At 43.9% G+C, this 24,603-nt stretch overlaps 1 protein-coding gene across 1 annotated transcript in view; it reads right to left on the bottom strand.

Moving 5' to 3' along the window:
• Nucleotides 1-3,882: 3,882 nt before the first annotated feature.
• Nucleotides 3,883-24,603, bottom strand: part of adcy1a (adenylate cyclase 1a) — a gene marked incomplete at both ends in the record, with an annotated part of 35,661 nt that continues 14,940 nt past the window's right edge. The window contains 5 exons of the mRNA XM_080832623.1: nt 3,883-4,200; nt 4,390-4,514; nt 6,144-6,258; nt 6,615-6,713; nt 6,978-7,124. Coding sequence (XP_080688749.1) covers nt 3,883-4,200; nt 4,390-4,514; nt 6,144-6,258; nt 6,615-6,713; nt 6,978-7,124 — 804 coding nt within the window. The remainder of the gene's footprint in view (nt 4,201-4,389; nt 4,515-6,143; nt 6,259-6,614; nt 6,714-6,977; nt 7,125-24,603) is intronic.

Genomic DNA, 24,603 nt, shown 5'->3' with positions numbered 1-24,603 from the left:
AAAGGTATGTGTGTGTTTTATGATGGTTCCATGGTGTGAGCGTTTAATAACTTGAAGGAAATTGATCATTAACTCCGGCATGGGAAAACTCTGTCAAAAGCTTTGAATCGCTATGAGCAAGATGAGTGTAGGCCTCCCTGCTGAAGATAAAGTCGGATTTGAACTGTAAGTAACATGGCCTTCACCTTACTCTTGTGCCTTTCAAGTATACACACCCCTCTCTCTATCAAACACACACACACACATTCCAGTAAATTCAGTGGTTTCAGAACATCATCAAGGCCTTCACCTTACTGTTGTGCTTTTCAAGTATACACACCCCTCTCTCTATCAAACACACACACATTCCAGTAAATTCAGTGGTTTCAGAACATCATCAAGGCCTTCACCTTACTGTTGTGCCTTTCAAGTATACACACCCCTCTCTCTCTATCAAACACACACACACACACACACACACATTCCAGTAAATTCAGTGGTTTCAGGATAAGGAGTGGGAATGACAGGTATCAAAGTAGCGGACATGCCACACATTAAAGACAATTCAATTCAATGAAATAAAAATGTTTATAATATAGCACCAAAATAATACAAAATTGTTTAAAGGCGCTTTACAGAGCCAAGGGCCTACAAGCAATCACAAGTATTCAAGCAAACACTGACACTTTCTCTCTCTCTTTCTTTCTTACACACACACAACACAAAAACTTATTTACACACACATGTCAACGCAAAACTACATATCCAAAGACAGAAAAGGATGAAAAAGGCAAACTCACACATATGCATACACACTACACATGCAAACACACACAGGAGTGCATGCGCCGGTTCAACCATGACCTGTTTTGACGTCAACCTGTTTTGAAGTTTTTTACTCTCGGTCATGAGAGCTACTTAAGGACAGCAGTTGTTTTCAACAGCTTATTTTTCTCAGTCCAATCTCAGTCAGCATGTGTGTGTGTGTGTGTTGGGGGGGTCCTATGTGTATGTGTGTGTTGTTTTTGTGTGTGGGTGGTGGGGGGGGCGGTTCCTATGTGTATGTTTGTGTTGTTTTTGTGTGTTTCTCTTCTATCTATTACGTAAGCTTAGTACCTAGGTCAATGACCTCCATGACTGGAAATGTTATTCAAGTCATGGACATACACACACACGCACGCACGCACACACACACACGCTCCTTTTTCATTATTAGGAACACATGTATGCATATAGGCAGGTAACACAGGGACCAGGAAAGGACTCCGTACGTTTAATTAATGAATAGCCAAACTACAGAAAAAACATGGCATTACCAAATACTGAGTCAACCAATACAGTCTATCAGTCAGTCTGCACAGCCAATCACATGACCATCTCAGTCAATCATTTGTTTACGTGACAAAAAAAATTTTTGTCAGACACTCCTGGAAGAATGTCTTCCCATTGTTGTAAATACATTTTGATTTGACACAAAGTATAAAAGTGCTTTATTAAATTCACACTAGCCCCACAAGGAAAAGAGTGAATGTCAGAGACTTCACTTTATGGTTGTTTTGGTGCTTGATGTCACCCACAAACGTATTTTTGTTGGACTAAAAATACCTCAATAAAAAAACTGCAATAATTACCTGTAATACATTGATGCATTAAAAACAATGTCTTATTTTTTAGAGGCGTTATGCAAGATTAATAAATAATAAGTTATGCATGTCCATGTCAGGGAGTCTGATGAGTGACCTGTGGGAAGTTGTGTTGACAGGAATACACACACACTCACGCGCATACACAAACTCACGCAAACAGAGGACGTCAGCTTTCAGCTCGTATCACGGGAAGCTCTGTTTGTTTTCATGTCTTGGTTTAGCTTTTAAAGTCAGTTTACAAGAATTGGAGATGGTAGCGTCACCACGTCAGGCACAAATGTTTGTGAGAGTGCATGTCTGTGCGTTGGTCTGTGTACACTTGGGATTTAAAAACAACGTCATTTTTTTTGTGGAATTTACATTCAAGCCCAACAGGAAGCCTTCATCTTTCTCTGGGGGTCAAAGGTCTGAAGGAAGCGTGCAGAGAATGTTTGGCCCCGCTGGGTTACTGCGTCAAAGCCAAACACACAGAGACACACACCCATACATAAACACACACACTTACTGTAACAGTGAGGAGTGTAAGATTGCAAAACCGATGAAGGGTACAAGGGTATCATTCAAACACAAGCACTGCCTCACTCTCTCTCTCTCTCTCTCTCTCCCTTTCTCACATACACATACACACACATACACAACATCAACCGAGTTAACATCAGAGTGCTATGAATACTGTTGACAACTTTCACTGACAAAAATATACTTTATTACCCATAACATCTAGCTGAAAAATCAAGATTTTGTTTTTGGAAATGTGTTAATATAGCACTTGAATTTGAATGACACATCATGTGAGAGTTACATTTCTACAAAATAAGTTCTGATCTGGCATGTTATCAGTTTGCTTAGTGCTCTGAGCTAAGTATCAGCATGGTCAACATCTATGTGCTAAAAAGACCATTAAAGGTGCTTTCCAGAGTGAAATACATTGATTGTGGAATGTTAAACGTATTAGAGAAGCATTATTTGAATATCTCATTTGAATACCCCTTTCATTTTGCTAAGGTTATGAGGTATGCCACTGTTTGCCACAGATTATTTAATCTCTGGCAGGTTTCCTTAGTAACTGTCAGAAATCATGGGTCTAGTGACATGCATTACAGCAGTTACCATGGCAGCCTGGCTGGGGGACATTATATTTCCTTAAAGGTGCAATATTTAGTTGTTGTTATAGTATAAAACTATAAGTAATAGTGTATGCAGAGTTTCTGAGTATCCTGCCCATGCTATATCTGTAGTCTCTTTTAAGCCTTTAATGGTAGTTTCAACATGCTACACTTGCCTTTGACTAAATCATACTAAAACACCTGAAAGAAGGCATATAGAATACTAAAATACACAGAGATGCTGGAAAATGTGTCCTTTTCATGCATGTCACTAGGAGACATCTAGAAACCTTTTTGTTTTTGCTATCAAAAACTACATAGTGCACCTTTGCAACATGAAAAACTTTAATTTAATCTCGCTATCTTTGACTGTAATGACACACTGCTGTATGTGTGTGTGTGTTAGTGTGTGCGTATGTGTGTGTGGGTCTATGTGAATGGACATGGGTGTTTGTGTGAATTAAGGTATTGTTGGTTGTGTTTTGGTTCTTTGATTCCCAAAGATGTCAGTCTGAAGGCCTCACCATAAACCAATACTCACAAGGTCCACTCCACTGAAATACACTGTATCTGCCCACATAACAAAAGCAGCTCAGTCTTAACACTTCCACGCACGTGTAGCCATTCATGCATATTCAACACAAATCCATAGTTATCAAAAGTCATATTCAGATATGTTGAAAGTTTAAAAAGCATCATCAACACTGGAATAATGAGCTAAAATGACACGATTGTGTTGCCTCTTTAGAGCAGAAGGGCTCCGCGCTCGAAAGTCACACACACACACACACACACACACACACACACACACACACACACACACACACACACACACACACACACACGCACGCACACACACACACACACACACACACACACACACACACACACACACACAAATACAGCATTTCAGTTTGACTGGTATGTCACACCTGCTTGGATTGACTGTCACCACAGCAAGATCAATACGGAAGATTCAAGTGTAGTTTGGACAAAGGCATGCAAATGTGCATGCACGCAACAACGCAACCAGGCGCGTCCCTCTGTGTGGCTGTGTGTCTTCATGCCGGTCATCTCATTCGCGTTCTCATTCCCATGTTACAGAATGAGATCTGCACATCTGTCACCATGGAGACCAGTCTCTGTGTCAATCAAACCTCCATGGCCACCGAGACAGCGGCAGAGGGCAGGTAAAGGATGGCGCTGTTGGAGGCGGCTGTACTGCCAGTGGCCAGTGTGTGAGTGTGTGTGTGCATGTGTGTTCTTAGTGAGTAGCTGCTGGCTGTCCGCACACACAGGCTGGACCTGTGCTCGTCACCATGGGAACTAGGTTGAGCCCCGCCTCTGCAGCTTTGAGCCCGCCCCTCCAGGAAGTATGTGAGCATTTCTCCTTTGCCCTTCACTGTGACTTTGCCCCGGCAGATAAACTCGTAGTGACCCTGCAGCAGCCGAAACACGTCCTCCGTCACCTGCGGGTCAAAGGTTTGTTTAAGGCATTACGTCACTGATTTCAGATTCCATAAGTGTACAGGTGTGTGTGTGCGTGAGAGAAAAAGAGGAAACAAGAGAAAAGGACAGAACGAAAGGTCATCTGTTGTTTGCTATCATGCATGCCATAGAAGTGTTTACATGTGTGAGCGTATGTTTGTGGGAGTTACCTGTACTTTGCCCGGAAGTCCTGTGGTGTCCATTCTGCTTGCCACATTAACCGTGTTTCCCCAGATGTCATATTGAGGACGCCTTGCCCCAATCACCCCGGCAACGACTGGCCCCACATTAATCCCTGAATGCATGGATATATTTATCAATGAATCATTAAGCCTACCCTTCTAGTTTTCCAATCACCTAGTCTTCATATAGTCCTTGCCACAAACACATTTCTTCTTGAAACAAGAATATAAACATATAAAATACATTTGTGGAAGAGTTCTTTGTGGTATTCAGTGTTATATTGGTGTCTCCTCAAAATACGCCACATCCAGTTGTTCAAAGGAATAGAAAAAAAAAAGTTTTTTCCTTTTTTCCCAGAATGTACTTTCATTGTTGTGAATTTCCTGTGTACATTAGACTGCAGTGGACTTTTACATGGAATCATAATACGTGTTGACATAGCAGTGACTTGGCAAAAGTTCAGGCCATCTTGAAACACCTTTCTCAGTAGGCTATACAGGTCTTTAAGAAAGAAAGCTAAAAAAAAGACTGGATACTATTGTATTATTATTATATATATTTATATTATATACTATTATAACTACTACTACTAGTACTCCTGAAAGTTAAGTCCCAAATAACATCATAATGAAATCCAAATTACGTTCAAATGAATATACAAAAACAAACAACATTGTGGTAATCAATTTTTTTAGAACAGGCTGAACCCCCGCAGAAAATGTACACATGTAAAGTAATGTAAAGTGTTTACAGCAGACAATTGCAAATACAACAACAAAATACAAAATATTCTAAAATAGCTAGCTTTTATCAGTGCTCACTGAGATGTCTGTCGCTAGTCAGCTTGCTTGTTTCTGTCATCTCCTCTTTGAATTCAGGATTTAGTTGCTTTACTCAGGGTGGTCACCTTTAGGTCTTTTAAAAAATAAAATGTACCTGCACCAACACAATTACTATTAACAAATCAGAATCATAATTAAAAAAAGTGACTACAGCTATTAGATTTTCATGAAACTGATATGTCCTTAATCAGTGGTTGTCAGCGTGAGGGCTGGGTCCCACAAGGGGGCCTCAGGGAGCTGCTGGGGGGGCCTTGAGATTATAGCAAATTAAGTAATGAGCCTCATTTGAAATTGTTTAACACACAAACATGTGTACGGTGAGCTTTCAAAATCTACACTCAAACTAATTTATCTAAAAATATAATATATGAGTCATGACATATTTGGCATTCATGTCTTGTGTTTTCAGTGAGTTCTGGCAAATATCAACACACATGGATGTACTGATAAATGAGGCCCATTACAGAAGGCTTCAATTACAAAACCTTAAAACCAAACTTATTATTCTACTAACATACATAAAACAAAGAAGCTAATGTCACACAAGAATAGCCTTTTTACTATCTGTGGGTGTATGGGAAATGAGAAACAGGAAGCATTCCGCTTGGGATACTTGAGGTTTACTGGAATGGCAAAAGTTGTTTTGGAATGTCTTTATGAGGTCAAATGGAATTAGTTTGACTAACTGCACTGGACTTTGGAGTGTGTCCGGATGGAGTGGCAAAGATGACAGGCAGACAGGTTATCACATCTTTTGTGGGTGGGTGGTGGTGGGGGGGGTCGGGGGGGCCTGGAAGAAATCTTTGGACACAGGGGGGCCATGGGGGCAAACACAAGCATGCACACATACACACAGAAACACACACACACACAAGTATAAAGGCTTTACACATACTGACCTACTCGAAGAACAAACTCATTGTAGGACTGGTAGTTTATAGCCTCTAGCACGTCAAACATCTCCTTGACGAAGTCAGCCACCATGCACAGATGATCTGAGATGCTTTTCTTCACCTGCCAATCAAGTGTGCATCAGAGCACTTTACCACAGAGCAATTACTTCCAACATTCAATTACCGAATGAGCAACACCAATGAAACGCAGTGTGTGTGTGTGTGTGTGTGTGTGTGTTAGGAGAAGGAGGGCGCGAAGGCAAAGACTTCATCTAGTGATGAATGATTTGGACAAAGAAAAGACTATGAATACAGCACTAAAATATGTGGTGATCTTACTTAGGCCGCAGGCATTTAAGTAGGTATTAAAAAATCACACAAACACATACCCGCACATGCACACACACACACGCACACACACACACACACACACACACACACACACACACACACACACACACAAGCACACATACACACCTGTGAGTCTGTGGTGGGAACAAGCCCCACCGCTGCCATGTATGTGCTTCCAATGGTCTTTATCTTCTCAATGTCCTTATAGCATTCTTTCTCCGTTAGCTGAGGAGAAGAGAGTAAGAAAGAAAGAAACAGGCTTGAATAACAAGCGAAAGATACAAAAAGCAATGTGAGTGAGGGGTTTCTCAACATGCACAATACGAACAGAGGGGATGATAAATACAGACATGCAGCAGCGACAGAAGAACAACATTTATTTGAGGATAACAATACTAAGGGTATGATAGAGGGATGAGAGCGACAGATGAAGGAGAGAAACAGGGGGATGGGCTGAAAGGGACGAGAGAAACAGAAGGATGAGATGACCTCATCGAAGTCAGCGATGATCTCATTGAGGAGGCGTAGGCACTCCACGCCCATGTTGTTGCCATCCAGCTCCATGTAGAAGTCATTGAAGTTGGGGATGGAGGCGAACAGCACCCCCACCTGAGCATAGGACTGGTAGTACAGGTCCTGTAATCACACACAAAACAAGCACAAACACACACACACACACCTGTGAGCCCACTGCTGCCAATAGCTTTGTCTTTTTTTTGTCTCTATAAGCAGAAACACAGTCTATCTATGCCTTATTCCACAGTATCACAGGCCTATTTGGCTGTCCTGTGTTGCATTGCGAGGGACTTGGGACGTTATTCTTCCCAGTGCTTTTAGAGCTTCCAGGTATTTATTCTAATGCGTCTCTTATACGTGGTATGACAGACTGAGAAAGGACTAGATTCACAGATCAATGTCTTTCAGTATGCATGTTTGATCGTGTATGTGCACGTTTGAGTGTGTGTGTATATGTGTTAGTGTGTGTGTGTGTGTGTGTGTGTGTTTGTGCGCATGTGTGTGTGTGTGTGTGTTGTGCCATGTGTGTGTGAGTGCGCATGTTGTTCCCTTGCCACCAATGTCTTTCAGTATGTATGTGTGCATGTGTGATTGTGTATGTGCACGTTTGAGTGTGTGTGTGTATGTGTTAATATGTGTGTGTGTGTGTGTGTGTGTGAGTGTGTGTGTTTGTGCCATGTGTGTGTGAGTGCGCATGTTGTTCCCTTGCCACCAATGTCTTTCAGTATGTATGTGTCTTATATGTCTATATACTGTTTTCCTGGATTTTAGAGATGCCTTCGGGACACTGTCTCACAACATGATGCTCCGCACACTGGAAGAGATCCATCTACCTCAACCCTTTGTGGACATCATCACAGACGTGTACAAGGGATCTTTTTTGCAAGTCATCTGTGGAGACCAGCTCACAGAGCCTGTACCCCTCCAGGTAGGGATTAAAACAGGCTGCCCCTGGAGTGCGGTAAACTTCATCCTTGCTATCAACCAGTGGATGAAATGGCTCTGTCAGTGTGCACCACCACAAATCAGATCCCCAAACCCTGTTCAGGGGTACGCTGATGATGTGGAGATGTCCTCTAGGGATGAGAGTGTAATTGCCGACATGCTGAGAAGAACAGATGAGTTTCTGCTCTGGTCAAAGCTGGAGGTAAAACACACCAAATGCGCAGCACTCTATGAACGACGCAGCGGTGGTAACCGCTGGTACAAAGCAAAGTCAGACAAACCTCCCTCCTTCACACTCATGGGACAGCCAATCAGGGTCTACTCTCGTCACGAGACCTACACCTACCTGGGCCATAGGTTCAACATTGCAGGTGAGTGGGGTGAGCAGATACAGGAGCTATCCTGTAACTATAAAAACAGAATCGATCTGATTGATTCCTCGCCCCTCCCTGTAGTCATGAAACTGGAGGCCATCAGAGAAGTGGCCCTGGCAAAGATACGACACCTCTTTGCCAATGTCCACATCCCACAAAATGTCCTACAAGACATGAACAATAAAACAGTCGAAGCTGTCAGGAGATGGCTGGGTCTGAACACTCACTCCACTCGGGATATACTCTTCCTCTCACACAGAGAGGGGGGGCTCGGTGTCCCTAATGTGGAGTGGACCTACACCACTACAAGGCTGACACACTTAATCAGGATGCTTAACAATGACGATGCTGCCGTTCGAGAGCTAGCCAGAGCCTCCCTCCTACTGGACCTCAGGAGGAGAAAGGTCCCCTTGGCAGATGTTGGCCAGGATAACTTCCTGGGCTTCAGGAGGAAAGGTAATGGCAAGCTGGACACCCAAGCTGCAGGCTATGGTGTTCGGTCAGACTGGCCGGACCTCAATGACCTGTGCAACAGAGCGGCAGTTCAACTGAGATGGGAGAAAGAAAATGTACACCCTGCACCAGACGCATCTGATGCAGTTGTCACAGACCCGGCTGTTAATGTGGAGGCTACTGTCTACCACAATGGGACACAACAAACACTCAACAACAAAACAGCAAGAAAGTCCCTCCTGAACATTAAACAGGCAGAGGCAAAACAACATTGGACTGGACTAAGACTGCAGGGGAAGATGGCATGCCTTTACTTTGCTGACCACTCCGTCTCACATACAGTTTACAGGAATGCTGCTGTAGGAGAGGACATCCTCTGCTTTACTGTTAAAGCCAGACTACAGGTGCTGCCAACTAAGTACAACCTGGCATTGTGGTACCCGAACAACCATCATCCACACTGCATAATGCACTCCAATCCCACCCAACATTTAGAATCCATTGCTCATATTGTCAATGGATGTAATAAATACAAAGGACTTTATACTGCACGCCACGACCGCATTGTCGACCTCATTGCTAGTACTGTAAAGGGTGTATTCCCCCCAAATGTGTCATTGTACAAACACACCCTTATAATACCGGATTGGTTTGGCAGCTCTGATGATGTGTTCTGCAACATCCCTAACATCCCTGATGTCTTTTTCTTGGACAAGGTTAAAAGGGAGGTAATAATCCTGGGGGTAGCCTGTGTCTATGACCTCTACATGGACAAAGCCTTCCTTGACAAACTGACCAAATACTAGCCCATTGTTGCTAAAATAAGAGACCTAGGCTATACATGTAAGCTGGTAGTATTGATATTTGGAAGTCTGGGGCATGTCCATAAGCTTTCGGTCAGTGGGCTACGACTGGCAGGACTTAGTAAGAGGCAATCCAAACATCTAGTCAAGTTCTGCTCTGTATCAGATGTTATAGGTAGTATTGCTGTTTGGCGTAGGAGATGTTTCTTGTACCCATGAGTCACTAAGCTGTATTCAACCTCTGAGAAATGTTTGAATCCTTTCTGTAAAGAATATGATTGGTGGATTCAAATAAATAATTTAAATGTGTGTGTGTGTGTGTGTGTGTGAGTGTGTGTGTTTGTGCGCATGTGTGTGTGTGTGTTTGTGCCATGTGTGTGTGTGTGTGTGTGTGTGTGTGAGTGTGTGTGTGTGTGTGTGTGTGTGTGTGTGTGTGTGTGTGTGTGGGTGTGGGTCTGTGTGCGTGTGTGTGTGTGTGTGTGTGTGTGTGTGTCAGTGTGTGTGTGTGTGTGTGTGTATGTATGTGTGTGTCTCAGGCCGGACAGACATCCCTTCCCCTTCCCACTATTTACTAAACAATCCCACACTTGGCTGAGGATGTACATTTCCTGGTGTGCTGGTTCCAGGATTGATGACATCATTTCCTGGGGGAAAAAACACGAACAGGAAAACCTGTGGCACTACACAGTGTCGGGCACTCAGAGCGCTAGCACTGGAGCGCTGGTGCAAGCGTCAGCAGCATCTGTTGCCGTAACAGGATGTACGCCAGCAAGTAGCAGTTGAATCAATAGTGTTCATTAGCAACAGTCTTAGTGGTGAACACTGGAGTTACACATGATATATCCACCAGTGTTAGTGGTGAACACTGGAGTTACACATGATATATCCACCAGTGTTAGTGGTGAATACTGGAGTTACAGATGTACTATATCCACCAGTGTTAGTGGTGAACACTGGAGTTACACATGATATATCCACCAGTCTTAGTGGTGAATACTGGAGTTACAGATGTACTATATCCACCAGTGTTAGTGGTGAACACTGGAGTTACACATGATATATCCACCAGTGTTAGTGGTGAATACTGGAGTTACAGATGTACTATATCCACCAGTGTTAGTGGTGAATACTGGAGTTACAGATGTACTATATCCACCAGTGTTAGTGGTGAATACTGGAGTTACAGATGTACTATATCCACCAGTGTTAGTGGTGAATACCGGAGTTACAGATGTACTATATCCACCAGTGTTAGTGGTGAACACTGGAGTTACACATGATATATCCACCAGTGTTAGTGGTGAATACTGGAGTTACAGATGTACTATATCCACCAGTGTTAGTGGTGAATACTGGAGTTACAGATGTACTATATCCACCAGTGTTAGTGGTGAATACTGGAGTTACAGATGTACTATATCCACCAGTGTTAGTGGTGAACACTGGAGTTACACATGATATATCCACCAGTGTTAGTGGTGAATACTGGAGTTACAGATGTACTATATCCACCAGTGTTAGTGGTGAACACTGGAGTTACAGATGTACTATATCCACCAGTGTTAGTGGTGAATACTGGAGTTACAGATGTACTATATCCACCAGTGTTAGTGGTGAACACTGGAGTTACACATGATATATCCACCAGTGTTAGTGGTGAATACTGGAGTTACAGATGTACTATATCCACCAGTGTTAGTGGTGAACACTGGAGTTACACATGATATATCCACCAGTCTTAGTGGTGAACACTGGAGTTACAGATGTACTATATCCACCAGTGTTAGTGGTGAATACTGGAGTTACAGATGTACTATATCCACCAGTGTTAGTGGTGAACACTGGAGATACACATATATATACGTATATCCGGGGGGGAGCTGTGGCGCAAGCGGCAGCAGCCCTATACCATGAATGGGTTGAAATACCCATGGGGACCCGGTTTGAGTCCGACTCGCGGTCATTTCCCAATCCCTCTCCCGATCTTTCTCCAGCTCACTTCCTGTCTCTCTCTACTGTCCTGTCTGATTAAAGGCATAAAAGCCCCAAAATAAATCTTTAAAAAAAAAAAAGATATACGTATATCCACAAGTGTTAGTGGTGAACACTGGAGCTACAGATGCTATATATCCACCAGAGTTAGTGGTGAACACTAGAGTTACACATGATCAGGCCCGCCGACAGGGGGGGACAAACGGGTACGTTGTCCTGGGCCCTGGAATGGCCCTGGAATGGGGGGGGCCCATAACTGAACCCCCATGAAGTTGGGATTAATTATTGTGGGCCGATCCACATTTCGGCGTGCGAGGGCCGGCCATCCTTCAATCATACCGGCCCCATTATTTAATATACGACCGCCTTACTGACCTGACAATACGGATAACTATAGAGCCCAAGAAAGACCCTAACGACAAATTGATGGGAAGGTGCATCCAGTATATATAGCGCTTCCTTGTCATGCACATCTATGTGACGGTTGGTATATGGTATAATTTTCTATTTCTTCAAACTGTAAAATCCTGTTTCTTCAAACTGTACAATCATTGCAACAAACTAAATCAAAATAAAACTAAAATGCTTTCTTTAAACTAAACTACGATGTTCTTATATTTGGCGAATTTATGTTCGACTATTTTGCAAAAATATGTTGCGGTGCATGATGGGATTATACAGCTAACGTGTGCAGTAGTTGGCTGTACAAACTCAAGAAAACACCTGAACGAGTGGTTAGATAGAGAGTGCTTTGACCACAAACCAGCCTCCAAGAGACAATGTTCATGTTTTTTCGCAAGCCTGATGCCGACTCGGAATCACGGCATGTAACCAACTCTCATTTTACCCTACAACGGATTCTCTCTATTTTACCCTACAACGGATTCTAATGTGAATTAGCAATGCAAACATAATCCATTGCTTGCTAGCAGGGCTGTATGTTAAACCGTGTGGATTAATGTGGAATAATTGCAACTTGCAAGAAGCCCGCGATCAAGACAGCGTCAAGGTAGGCCGTTTGGTTTTTAATTGTGCCCAAAATGCCAGGGCCGAAAATCGTTCCCAGTCCGAGCCTGGGCTCCGCCTTGTTCCCCAAACATTCTCTGGAAGTTCAGCGGACGTACACGCGGGTCTGGCGATAAATAAAAGTACCCTTGACATGATTCCCCTTTGTCAAGTGAAAAATGGTCGATGAAATGTGCAGTTAATGAGCACTAAGTGAATACAATAGCGTGAGTTTTATTGTGGTATGATTCTGAAAGCCATAACTTCACTCAGTCCATATCCATAGCCTATCCAATTAAAGTTGTAAATAATCCTTTTGGTTTATCCGTAATAAATGGGCTTGTCATCCCGACGTCATGTGTTTGGGAGCTGCACAAGGGAATTCTGTGGTTGTGTTTTTTTGGGGGGGCCCATTGAGAGAATTTTGCCCCGGGCCCAGCCAAACCTGTCAGCGGCCCTGCACATGATATATATCCACCAGTGTTAGTGGTGAACACTGTAGTTACACATGATATACTGTATCCACCAGTCTTAGTGGTGAATACTGGAGTTACAGATGTGATATATTCACCAGTGTTAGTGGTGAACACTGGAGATACACATGATATATATCCACCTGTTACGGACGCTCATATTTTGATGTTTATTTCTAGCACCCCCTGCTGGGGCAGTTATTGCTTTCACCCTTTTTGTCCGTCTTTTCCAGGCTGATTGCTGTGTCTATCAGGCGCACCTGGCGTTCCCTATTTAAGAGCCCAGTTCCCACCTGAGCTCTCTCTCTCGACCACCAACGGAAGGATTGCGTGGCTGGTCTCCGGCTTCGCCACCGCCTCCGTTACCTCTTTCAAATTCGCTCTCCTGCGTGAGAGCTTTCCTTTTTGGCCTTCGGGTCTTTTGTCTTGTGCGGGAATTAATAAATACCCCTGGTTAACTCTACCTCTCGCCTGGACCTCAATTCTTTGTTTAGTGCCCAAGGTGGGCCGTAACAGGAATTGATTGGGGGCTCAATCCGTGTCTTCTGACTTGTCATAAGATTTTTGAATTCGGCCTTTTCTAGTCTCGTCTCGTCGTAACTTCAATAGATTTTTGCGAGAGTACGGAACAAGGTAAGTGCATCCCGTTTAAGTAGAGTTCTACAGGAAGACCGACCTGTTTTTCCACCTTTTTTTCGGGCAATATCTGAGGAGGGGGCTTTCGAGGCCTCGAGCTCAGTACGGCCAGAAGACTAGGTTCAGGTATAGAGTTTCCAGTTTAGGGAGGGGGAACTCTGCTGCTCCGGTTAAATGCACTGTTCTGGTTACACTGCGCGTTCTGTAATCTGTTGCTGTGACTTGACTGACTTTTTGCGTGTTTTACGCTTTGTTGTAAAATTTCCGCGTTGCCCTTGGTAGCGCTTTCCTAAGGGGTTTTTGAGCGTTGCATTTTTGTGTGACGACTACGTTACATTGCTCTGCAGTGTTGTGTTGTGCGCTGCTTTGTCAAGTTTCACCATAGCTTGATTTGCTGTACACTTCACCAGTGGTTTTAACGCCACTTCCTTAAGCTTTGCTTAATTCAGTAGCTACGGGCTGCTTCCGAAATCGTTTAGATTTCCCGTGTGTCGTTTGCGGGCGCACTTCTAGAGAGCATTGGTCTAACCTAGGGTTAAATCATATTTTGTAAAAGGCAATTCAGTGTACGTGATGGCGTCTGTAAAAGAGTTTATTGATAAACCTGATGTGGCGTTACTGAAACAGTTAACGAAGGATCAGCTGGTCGAGGTAGCCGCTCATTATAATATTACTTATACTTACGATGTACGGCGTAAAAAGCATACCACATTGAGTGCCTTAATTACTGGTCTAGTTGAGGAAGGTATCATTCCTAGATTAGATGAACCACTTGAGCTTCACTTTGTCCACTTCGAGCGCGTCGCGACTTCGTTGTCTTGGCCCAGGTTTGCTTGGCCGCTCCTCCTCCAATGTGTGTTGGTAGGGAGGGCCCAGCAAGTCTACTCCTTACTTTCGGTGGAACAGAGTGCAGACTATGAGGGAGTAAAAAGTGCCATCCTGCGAGCATATGAGCTGGTACCCGGAGCCTATCGGTTGCGCTTCAGAGACTTTCGCAAGACCGATGAACAGACTTTCGTAGAATTCGCTCGAGAGAAAGAGCAGTTGTTTAAACGTTGGTGCGCTGTACAGAATGTGGCTGATTACGCGCAACTCTGTCAGCTAGTTGTGATAACCAGGCATATGAGCGTGATGACGTATGTTACGCAAGGTAGTAGAACTAGTGATCACGCAGTGTACACCTGTATTATCGTTGTGCGAGTAACCACTAAAGATACCAGTCAACTCCAGTCAAGTCTCAGTCTGATTTATTTAATTACTTTTAATGACCGCGGAAGCTGCAGTCATTACAGTGGCGACGAGGATTCAAAACGGAAAACAAAGGAGAGGACGGACAACGCTTTCGTCAAACTTTGGAGAGGAGAGGAAAACCGAGACCGGAGCATTGGAACGGTAAAGCGTGAGTGCTAACACCCATGAATGCAACTTGCCAGCTAGCGCAGCAAACGCCTGACTACTGAAGCTAAAATGTTTAATGCAGCCTTGGCAGGCCACTCTCCTCAACCGTTTGACACGGAGACAGATCCGAGCTCTCTAGGCACGAGATGGAGTAAGTGGACACAACGCTTTGAGAACTTTCTCGTAGCGATGAACATTGTGAGTGATGCTAGGAAGAGGGCACTGCTTCTGCACGTGGCTGGGGAACGAGTGCATGACATTTATGATACTCTCTCGGATGACGAGGATCAGGGGTTAAATTGGGATTTTCTATGTGGGGGGGCTCTGATCCGGGGGGCAAATTTCACAAATTTTTCGTGGATTATGCAGTAAATAAATTGCCAAATTAAACAAAAAACACATCACCGTTAAAGTTGTATTAGTATTGATTGATTCACATCCATATGAATGGATGACATGACAAACAAGTGGTGGGAAATGGAAAGAATTTGTTAGTTGGTTACTTTTCTCCAATCACATTTTTTTTATTTAAAAAATATTCACAGGGTCAATGCTAAAATACACTAGTCACCCGAAAGCCAGATATCCTAACTTTTTGTGAGTAGTGTATGTTCAAGGACTAACGCATAGCCAGGAGGAAGATTCAGATGATGAGCAACCACCCACAAGCAGTGAAGCAAGCAGCCAACAACTCCAGCATTTTTTATATGTTGCTTAATATGTACTCTGTAGATTTCGAGTGTGTTTGATGAGGTCACATTAAGAGCTGATTCATAGATACAAATAAGTTTGAAATTCATCCAGCTAGGAATGAGAAATGTGATTCGGAGATCGCATAGACTACTTTCTAAATCATTTAGAATTAGCAGCATTGTTCTTTTTAACTAGCGCTTGCGAGTTGACAGACCAGTAGCAGCCTATCCCTGCATGTCTAGGTTAATTTTTCCTGCTTAATGAAAATGCAAGCCCATATCTAATGATATTAGCCTATTGGTGATGATCGACCTCTTTCAAAATACCGTGCACCTTTAATTTTGTTTCTCTTACCTCGCCATTCACCTGTCTACTACGATATGTCTGATGATGACCGATTGACGTTGTGTTGTCTATTCTGGGAGGAGGAGCTGCTGCGCAAGTTTCGTGCGCGATATGCCTACTTCTCAAACTTGCTCCAGATGTCTAGGCCAGCCTATCCCTACCATTATTTAGAATTGTGTTTTAAAACAACATAGATTTGCAATGGAAAAGTTGTAAATGAGTAGGACAACATTGCTCGTGAATTGACTAGGCAGACTGCCAAAATCGGCTGGAGCTGCTGCGCAGGAGAACTCCAGACCCGGCCGCTTATGTGCCGGGGCTCCGCCCCGGACAGCGCCGGCCCAATTTAACCACTGACGAGGATGATTATGCAGAGACGAAAAAGAAGTTAGATGACTACTTCACTCCGATGAAAAACACCCAGTATCTTGTGTACAAATTCAGGAAAGCAATGCAGTTGCCTGGCGAGTCCCTAGACACTTATCACACGAAACTCCGCACTCTAGCAAAAGACTGTGAATTCGCCGATGTGGACAGTGAGATCAAAGCACAACTGATCCAGAGCTGCACGTCGCAAAGGCTCCGCAGGAGGGCGCTCCGAGAACCTGAAACGAAATTAGACAAGCTGTTAGAGTATGGGAGGACAATGGAAATATCCGAGGAACAAGCAGAGGGCATAGAGAAAGGCACACCAACTGCTGTTAACATGCTGGAACACAAAAACAAAGCACAAAATGAATATCAGCGCAAAGATAAAAATAAAGCAAACACAAAATGCAGGAATTGTGGAGGTATATATCCTCATAAAGGGGAATGCCCAGCAAACGGAAAGGACTGTAATGCATGTGGGAAACCCAATCATTTTTCCAAAGTGTGCAGGTCCCGGCAAAGAAAACCCCATGGAAGCAAGAAAATGGATTATGCTGGGAGAAAGCAGGTGGGCACCAGAAAGGTAAACCAAGTCACTGCATCGTGCTCAGAGTGCAGCACACACAAAGGTTCATATAGCAGCGATGAATATGCATTCATGGTCGACAGTGAGGTTTGCTCAAAGCATCCTCAGACACATGTCACGATAAATGGTGTAAAAATAAAAGTCCTAATTGACTCTGGAGCTTCTGTAAACATAGTCAGCGAGACAGTAGCCAACAGTCTCAATCCTGCTCCAAAACTCAGCGCAGCTGAAATAAAAATATTTGCTTATGGCTCCAAAACTGCTCTGCCTATCATTGGTATGTTCACATGCTGCACACAAGCCAAGGGCAAAAGCACAGAAGCAACATTCTATGTGCTGAAAGGGGATGGACATTCACTTCTCAGCTGCGAAACAGCCAAAGCACTCGGACTGATTCAAATCATCAATGCTGTCAACCTCACCAGACCAAGCGTAGCAGAACAACTCGTCGACAGTCATCCGGAGCTGTTCACTGGAATAGGCAAGCTCAAAGACTTCCAGGTGAAGCTTCACATTGATCCTGATGTGCAACCAACATGCCAACCACATCGACGAGTGCCGTTCCACGTCCGGCAAAAGGTTGAAGCAGAGCTCCAGAAGCTAGAAAACGATGGTATCATTGAGAAGATCACAGGGCCAACACCCTGGGTGTCTCCAATAGTGACGCCTCCGAAACCAAAAGACCCTGACAAAGTCAGAATTTGTGTTGACATGCGCCAAGCTAACGTGGCCGTACAGCGAGAGCGACATCTCACGCCAACGATGGATGATGTGATCCATGAACTCAACGGCGCGAAAGTGTTCTCCAAATTTGATTTGAATGCAGGATACCACCAGCTTGAGCTACATCCAGATAGCCGCTACATAACCACCTTTACTACTCACCTGGGGCTCAGAAGATACAAGCGTCTGAACTTCGGCATATCATCGGCCGCTGAAGTTTTCCAAAATGCCATATGTCAGGCTCTGCACGGCATCCAAGGTGTCAAGAACCTAAGCGATGACATCATTGTCTTTGGTGCCTCTCAAAAAGCACATGACGACGCCCTGACAGCGGTGTTTGCAAGACTGAAAGAGTGTGGTCTGACACTCAACCGCAACAAATGTGAGTTCAACAAGCAACGACTTGACTTTTTTGGCTTTATCTTCTCAGCTGACGGCATCTCAGCTGACCCTCAAAAGGTGGCGGCCATTCATCAGGCCTCAGCACCCAAAGACCCGGCCGCAATACGAAGCCTCCTCGGCATGGCCAATTACTGTTCCCGGTTTATCAAAGATTTTTCAACAATCACTGCACCCCTCAGGGAGCTCACCAAGAAAAGCACGCCCTGGCAGTGGGGTGAGGAGCAGTCAGCTGCGCTCAAACTGCTCAAAGAGAGACTGACAAGCAGTACCACCATGTCCTACTTCGACCCGAAGAAAGAGACAGAACTGATAGTTGACGCCAGTCCTGTGGGACTGGGTGCCATTCTCTCTCAGAAAGAAAAGGGAGAGAAACACATCATAGCGTATGCCAGCCGCGCGCTAACTGACGTCGAGAGAAGATACTCACAGACTGAACGTGAAGCACTAGCAATTGTATGGAGCTGCGAGCACTTTCACCTCTATATCTATGGGCACCCATTCACCCTGGTCACTGACCATAAGCCGCTCGAGCTAATCTGGAATAACCCAAGGTCAAAGCCACCTGCCAGAATAGAGCGATGGGGTCTCCGGCTGCAGCCCTACAATTACCGTGTGGTCTACAGAAAGGGAGCTGACAACCCTGCCGACTACATGTCCAGACACCCAAGACCAACACTGACATCAGAGACAAGAGCCAGTAAGGTTGCAGAGGAGTATGTGAACTTCGTCTCGGTCCAGGCGACTCCAAAGGCGATGACGCTAGAAGAGATAAAAGCTGAAACATTAAAGGACACCACTCTGCAACTGGTCAGTAAATGCATCAACAACAATTAAAAGTGACATGCCAAATGCAGCTGTGTTACAGCAATTCAGAAACAACAGCAGAGAACTCACACTGTCTGCGGATGGAGACATCATACTCAGAGGCTGCAGAATTGTCATACCACTGTCCTTACAGCAGCGAGTACTGGCACTTGCCCACGAAAGCCATCAGGGCATAGGCAAGACCAAAGAGCTCCTCCGGGAGAAAGTGTGGTTTCCTAACATTGACCAACAGGCCGAGGCTATCTGTCGAAACTGCTTATAGGCCGCAAGGTGAAGCACGAAAAGTGCTTTAGAAAATGAATCCCGTTCCACTCACTGGCATCTACACAATCTTTAGCTTATAAAAAAGAACGAGTCGTGGTTAGTTACCAAAAAAAAGTTCGTCGCTGATTTTCCAGTCGATTGTCTATATGGCTTTGTTTTACGCAGAACTAGAGACTTCAGAGCGTAATAAGATTTTTGTCGGGAGCCGTGCCACGGTTCGACACGTGATCATGCTACACCAATGAGAAGGCTGCTTTTTGACAACAGAATGGAAAAATGGCGGCTCCCGTGCGGTTAGAAACATCGTTAAAGATAGAGGAAAACACTTGAACATCCTCAAAATTGGGCTAAATTAATTCGAATTAGTGCTGTATACATAGCCGCGTCCAAGAAGAACAATGAGGCAAATATACGATAATGTTATTTTTATGTTAAGTCATTTAGATCAAGTTTGACATACATGGGCATACACATTAAATCTTACATAGACTGTGAACACCCAGCACACCGAAGAAATCAAGGCAAAGACTGTACTTCCTACGTCAGCTAAGGTGATCTTAACTATGAGAAATCATAGGCTTAGATGATACACAAACAATTCCATGCAACATTGTAAGAAGTCATTACAGAAATACAATAATCATCCCAACTTTAGAAATCCAGCGAGGGGGTTGACTTTTCCTCATTGATCTGGAGCACTCACATCTAATTGTAAGCCCTGTCAGACCCTCGTTTGTAATTGTGATTAACATTAAATAAGGGTTAAATACATTATATCAGTAAGACACAGCACAAAATACAGTAGTAATAAGGATAAGTGCAACGGCCCAGTGGTTGAGAAACACTGCACTAGGACATCAAGTCTGAAATGCCATCAGCGGTTGCACAGTGAAGAAAAGCCATGTAAATGCTTGAATTCTGTGTGTGTGTGTGTGAAGTGTGAAGTTTGCCCTTCTCAAATGCATATGTTGATACTCATGCTAATGTGGAAAAACTTCTAAACAAGCTGGGTCTTTAAAACGTCACCTGATAGTACATGGCAGGGAAGGTCCACATAAATGTGCCTGACCTTTTATATGTTTACAATATGTAAAGGCATTTTCACTGGCATTTTCATATGCAAAAACATACTATGTGGGAAAACATTTACAAGGTCTTCAACTCTGTTTGTGTGTGTGTGTGTGTGTGTGTGTGGAAGAGAAGACTGGAGAGAAGCCTCGTGAAGGTGCCCAGTGTGTGCACACTCACACTCACACACATGCACATCCTCATATAGGCTGTAAGGTGAACCCTGTTTCCGTTACAACCCGCTACACTGTCTGGCATCTACAGATGTGGCAGTCATTGCTGTAAGTGTGCAGACAGATTTGCCATGCACTTTATATGTTTTCACAGGGACTGGCAACAGGACATGTATCATTGACATTACCAAGGTGTCATCAGCTCTTGGAACCAGTGTGTGTTCAGCCTTGATCGGAATTCAAACATTTTCTGGGTGTGACTCCACAAGTGCCTTTAATGGCAAAGGGAAAAAAAAGACATTTTCTGTTGCATGTGAGAAAGATGAGTACCTAAAGGCTTTAAAAGTTTAGGTACTAACTTAAACTTGGAGCAGTCAACATTTGCATTTCTTTGCCAGTATGTATGTCACTTATATGATCAGTCGGCTGCTGATAATGTAAATAAAGCTAGGTTCAAGGCTTTCTGTATGACATCATCATCCTTGCCAGAATTATCCATTCCCCCTACCACTGATGCCCTCCATCAGCACTGCAAAAGGGCAAACTACCAGGCTGCAATAATGAGGTCCTGTCTCAAACATAATATAAGTGCTCCATCACCTGCTGGATATGGTTGGCAAGAGGATGGGAACTTGCACGTCACCTGGATGACTAGAAATCCGGCCCCTGACAGTGTTTTGCATGTGTTACACTGTGGCTGCAAAGGTGCCTGTGAGACAGACAGATGTTTTTCTGCAGGATTGTGTTGCATAGTTGACCTATGTCGTTGCTGTAGGAACTGGAAGATAACTGTCCTGACACTGACACTAACAGTGAGGACTGAGTGACCCTAATCTGTTATTTCTTATTCAGTTTTGTACAGTTTTATATATCATATTTCATGTTTCATAAAGAGTGTTTTTATGGTTCATTAGTGTTGTTTTCATTTGTGGAAGAATGAATGAATGAACAAACAGATGGTCATTGGTATTTACAATTACTGCCTTTTATTGATACATGGAGGTTTATTTGTCACATACATAAAAATACTACTGTTTTTTCTGTGCGAGTGTGAAGAAAGAAAGATCAAGAAATATTTTTCATAAATAGCAAGAGGGAGTTTAAAGAGCAGTGTGTGAAAAAAGGTGTAATTGATGTTTTATAGTCATTGTGTGTGTTCAGGATAAGGAATGCTTGAGGAAAGAAGCTCCTCCTCAGTCTCTCTGTTCTGGTCTTGTAGCAGCAGAGACGTTTGCCTGACCTCAGTGTTTTGAAAAGTCCATGGTCAGGATGTTAGGAATCCTTTACAATACCTTGGGAGCTGGTAGGTAGGTCTTCTCTTGTAGGTCTCCTGCAGAATATGGAGAGATGCTCTGATGATTCGGTGCTGCAGTCACAGGCTGTACAGTTCCCATACCAAGTGATGCTGTCAGGACACACAGCTGATGGTGCTGAACTTTCTCAGCTGATGTAGGAAGTAGGCTACAGTCTTTGCCTTGATTTCTTCGGTGGGTGTTCCATGTAAGATCCACAGAAATGGGTATTCCCATGTATGTTAAACTTGATGTAAATGACTTAACATAAAAATAACATTATCGTATATTTGCATCATTGTTATTCTTGGACGCGGCTATCTATACAGCACTAATTAGAATTAATTTAGCCCACTTTTGAGGATGTTCGGATGTTTTCCTCTATCTTTAACGATGTTTCTAACCACACGGGAGCCGCCATTTTTCCATTCTGTTGACAAATGCAGCCTTCTCATTGGTGTAGCATGATCACGTGTCGAACCGTGGCACGGCTCCCGACAAAAATCTTATTACGCTCTGAAGTCTCTAGTTCTGCATAAAACGAAGCCATATAGACAATCGACTGGAAAATCAGCGACGAACTTTTTTTTGGTAACTAACCACGACTCGTTCTTTTTTATAAGCTAAAGATTGTGTAGATGCCAGTGAGTGGAACGGGCTGAAACGAAAACCGTGTTCACCTTACGGCCTATTAGCCTGTTTAGTTAATACTCCTGTCACCAAGACCGAGCCTCTCAGAATGACCGAGTTGCCTGAAGCACCCTGGCACTCTGTCAGTGCTGATTTCTATGGCCCGCTCCCATCAGGAGAGTACCTGTTAGTCATAGTGGACGACTACTCAAGATACCCCATTGTTGAGGTCCTTCGCTGCATCTCAGCAAACGCAGTGATACCCCGACTGGATGCTGTATTCTCCATGTTCGGAATTCCATCCGTTTTCAAGACTGACAACGGGCCTCCTTTCAACGGCTCACAGTTTTCCCAGTTTGCCAGCTACATGGGATTCAAACACAGGAAAATAACACCTCTGTGGCCGCAAGCAAATGCAACTGCTGAAAGATTCATGCGGACCATCGGGAAGACAGTGCGCATTTCACAAGTGCTTGGAACTTCCTGGAAGCAGCAGCTCAACATCTTCCTACGTGAGTACAGAGCAACGCCTCATAGCACAACAGGAAGACCGCCTGCTGAACTGATCTTTCAGAGAAAAATGAACATCAAAATACCATCTGCCAATCCTGTTACCATTCATGCTGACAAGGATGTACGCCAGAAAGACACCATGGCAAAGGCCAAGATGAAAGCCCATTCCGACGTCCGACGACATGCCACGCCATCCAACATCAAGCCAGGCGACATTGTGCTGTGTCGTCAACAGAAGAAAAACAAGCTCACCACACCTTACAGCAAAGAGCCGCTCACAGTCACACAGGTGAAAGGCCCAATGGTGACTGCAGGACGGAACGGATACGCCATCACCAGAAACAGTTCATTCTTCAAGAAGATTCAACCCGATCCACTGCAGGATCCGCTGGCACTCCTCGATCCAGACCTGGACCTGGATGACGGCGACGCTGCAGAACCGGTACCAGATCTGGAAGACGGTGTCAACGCAGAACCAGCACCCCTGCCACGTCGATATCCTTTCAGAGAGCACAGGCAGCCTCCTGCCTATTTACGTGACTATAATTAAAGGACTGAGAGAGACCTTAAGTCACTAAGGGACTGTTTAGACTTCCCATTAAGTATGGTTGAATGTTGAATTTAAGTAATGGTTCTGTTGACTTGACATCTTATCCTGAGTTATTTAGACATGTCATGACTTAGTGAATTGCATTTATGTTCTGCAGTAAATATGATTTTCAATGCCATTGATAGCCTAAAAGTAAAGTAAAGAGTAAAATAAAAGTGTGAGTCAATTTAGATATTATTGAACATTCATACTAGGCTCTGTTATCTAAGTACAGTAATGGTAATGTGTGGAACTTCGTTCAAAAAAAAAAAAGGAGTGATGTGATAACCAGGCATATGAGCGTGATGACGTATGTTACGCAAGGTAGTAGAACTAGTGATCACGCAGTGTACACCTGTATTATCGTTGTGCGAGTAACCACTAAAGATACCAGTCAACTCCAGTCAAGTCTCAGTCTGATTTATTTAATTACTTTTAATGACCGCGGAAGCTGCAGTCATTACACTAGTCCTGATTGAAGAATTTAAAAACTGTCTCCCCGACACCGTCGCTATGTATGTCAACGAACAAAGAGCTACGACCCTTGAGAAAGCCGCTGTTTTAGCGGACGAGTTCGTGCTCACTCATACAGTTGGGATGCGCGGCCGGCTGCGGGAGACTGAGACCTCGCACAGGGTAAGCTCGCTGTCTGAGGGTAGCCCACGCCAAACTGATTGTTTCCAGAGTCCGAGCTCCGACGTTAAGTGCAATTACTGCAAGAAACCCGGTCACCTAGTGGTGGATTGTCCGACGCTCGAAAAGAGAAACGCTTCTGCTGGCACTGGCAACACTCGACGGGCATCCTGAGCAACCAACGCCTTATGTGTTGGAGCCTTATCCTCCAGCCATTAGGTTGAGGGAAGGGGATATATATATATATATATATATATATATATATATATATATATATTTTTTTTTTTCCTCTTCTGATCTTTAGGCTTTGATCATGGCCATTTAGGTTTACTCTTGAATTGAACCGTCCTTTACCTGACGGGCTGGGAAAGTGTTCCGGGTAAACGCCTAATTTGAGTCCCAAGTTAGGAATTGC

This window comes from Sprattus sprattus (assembly GCF_963457725.1).
Source record: "Sprattus sprattus genome assembly, chromosome: 2".
In the NCBI taxonomy this organism is placed as follows: Eukaryota; Metazoa; Chordata; class Actinopteri; order Clupeiformes; family Clupeidae; genus Sprattus; species Sprattus sprattus.
The sequence above is the reverse complement of the archived record's forward strand: the minus strand, read 5'-3'. Positions and strand labels throughout refer to the sequence as shown.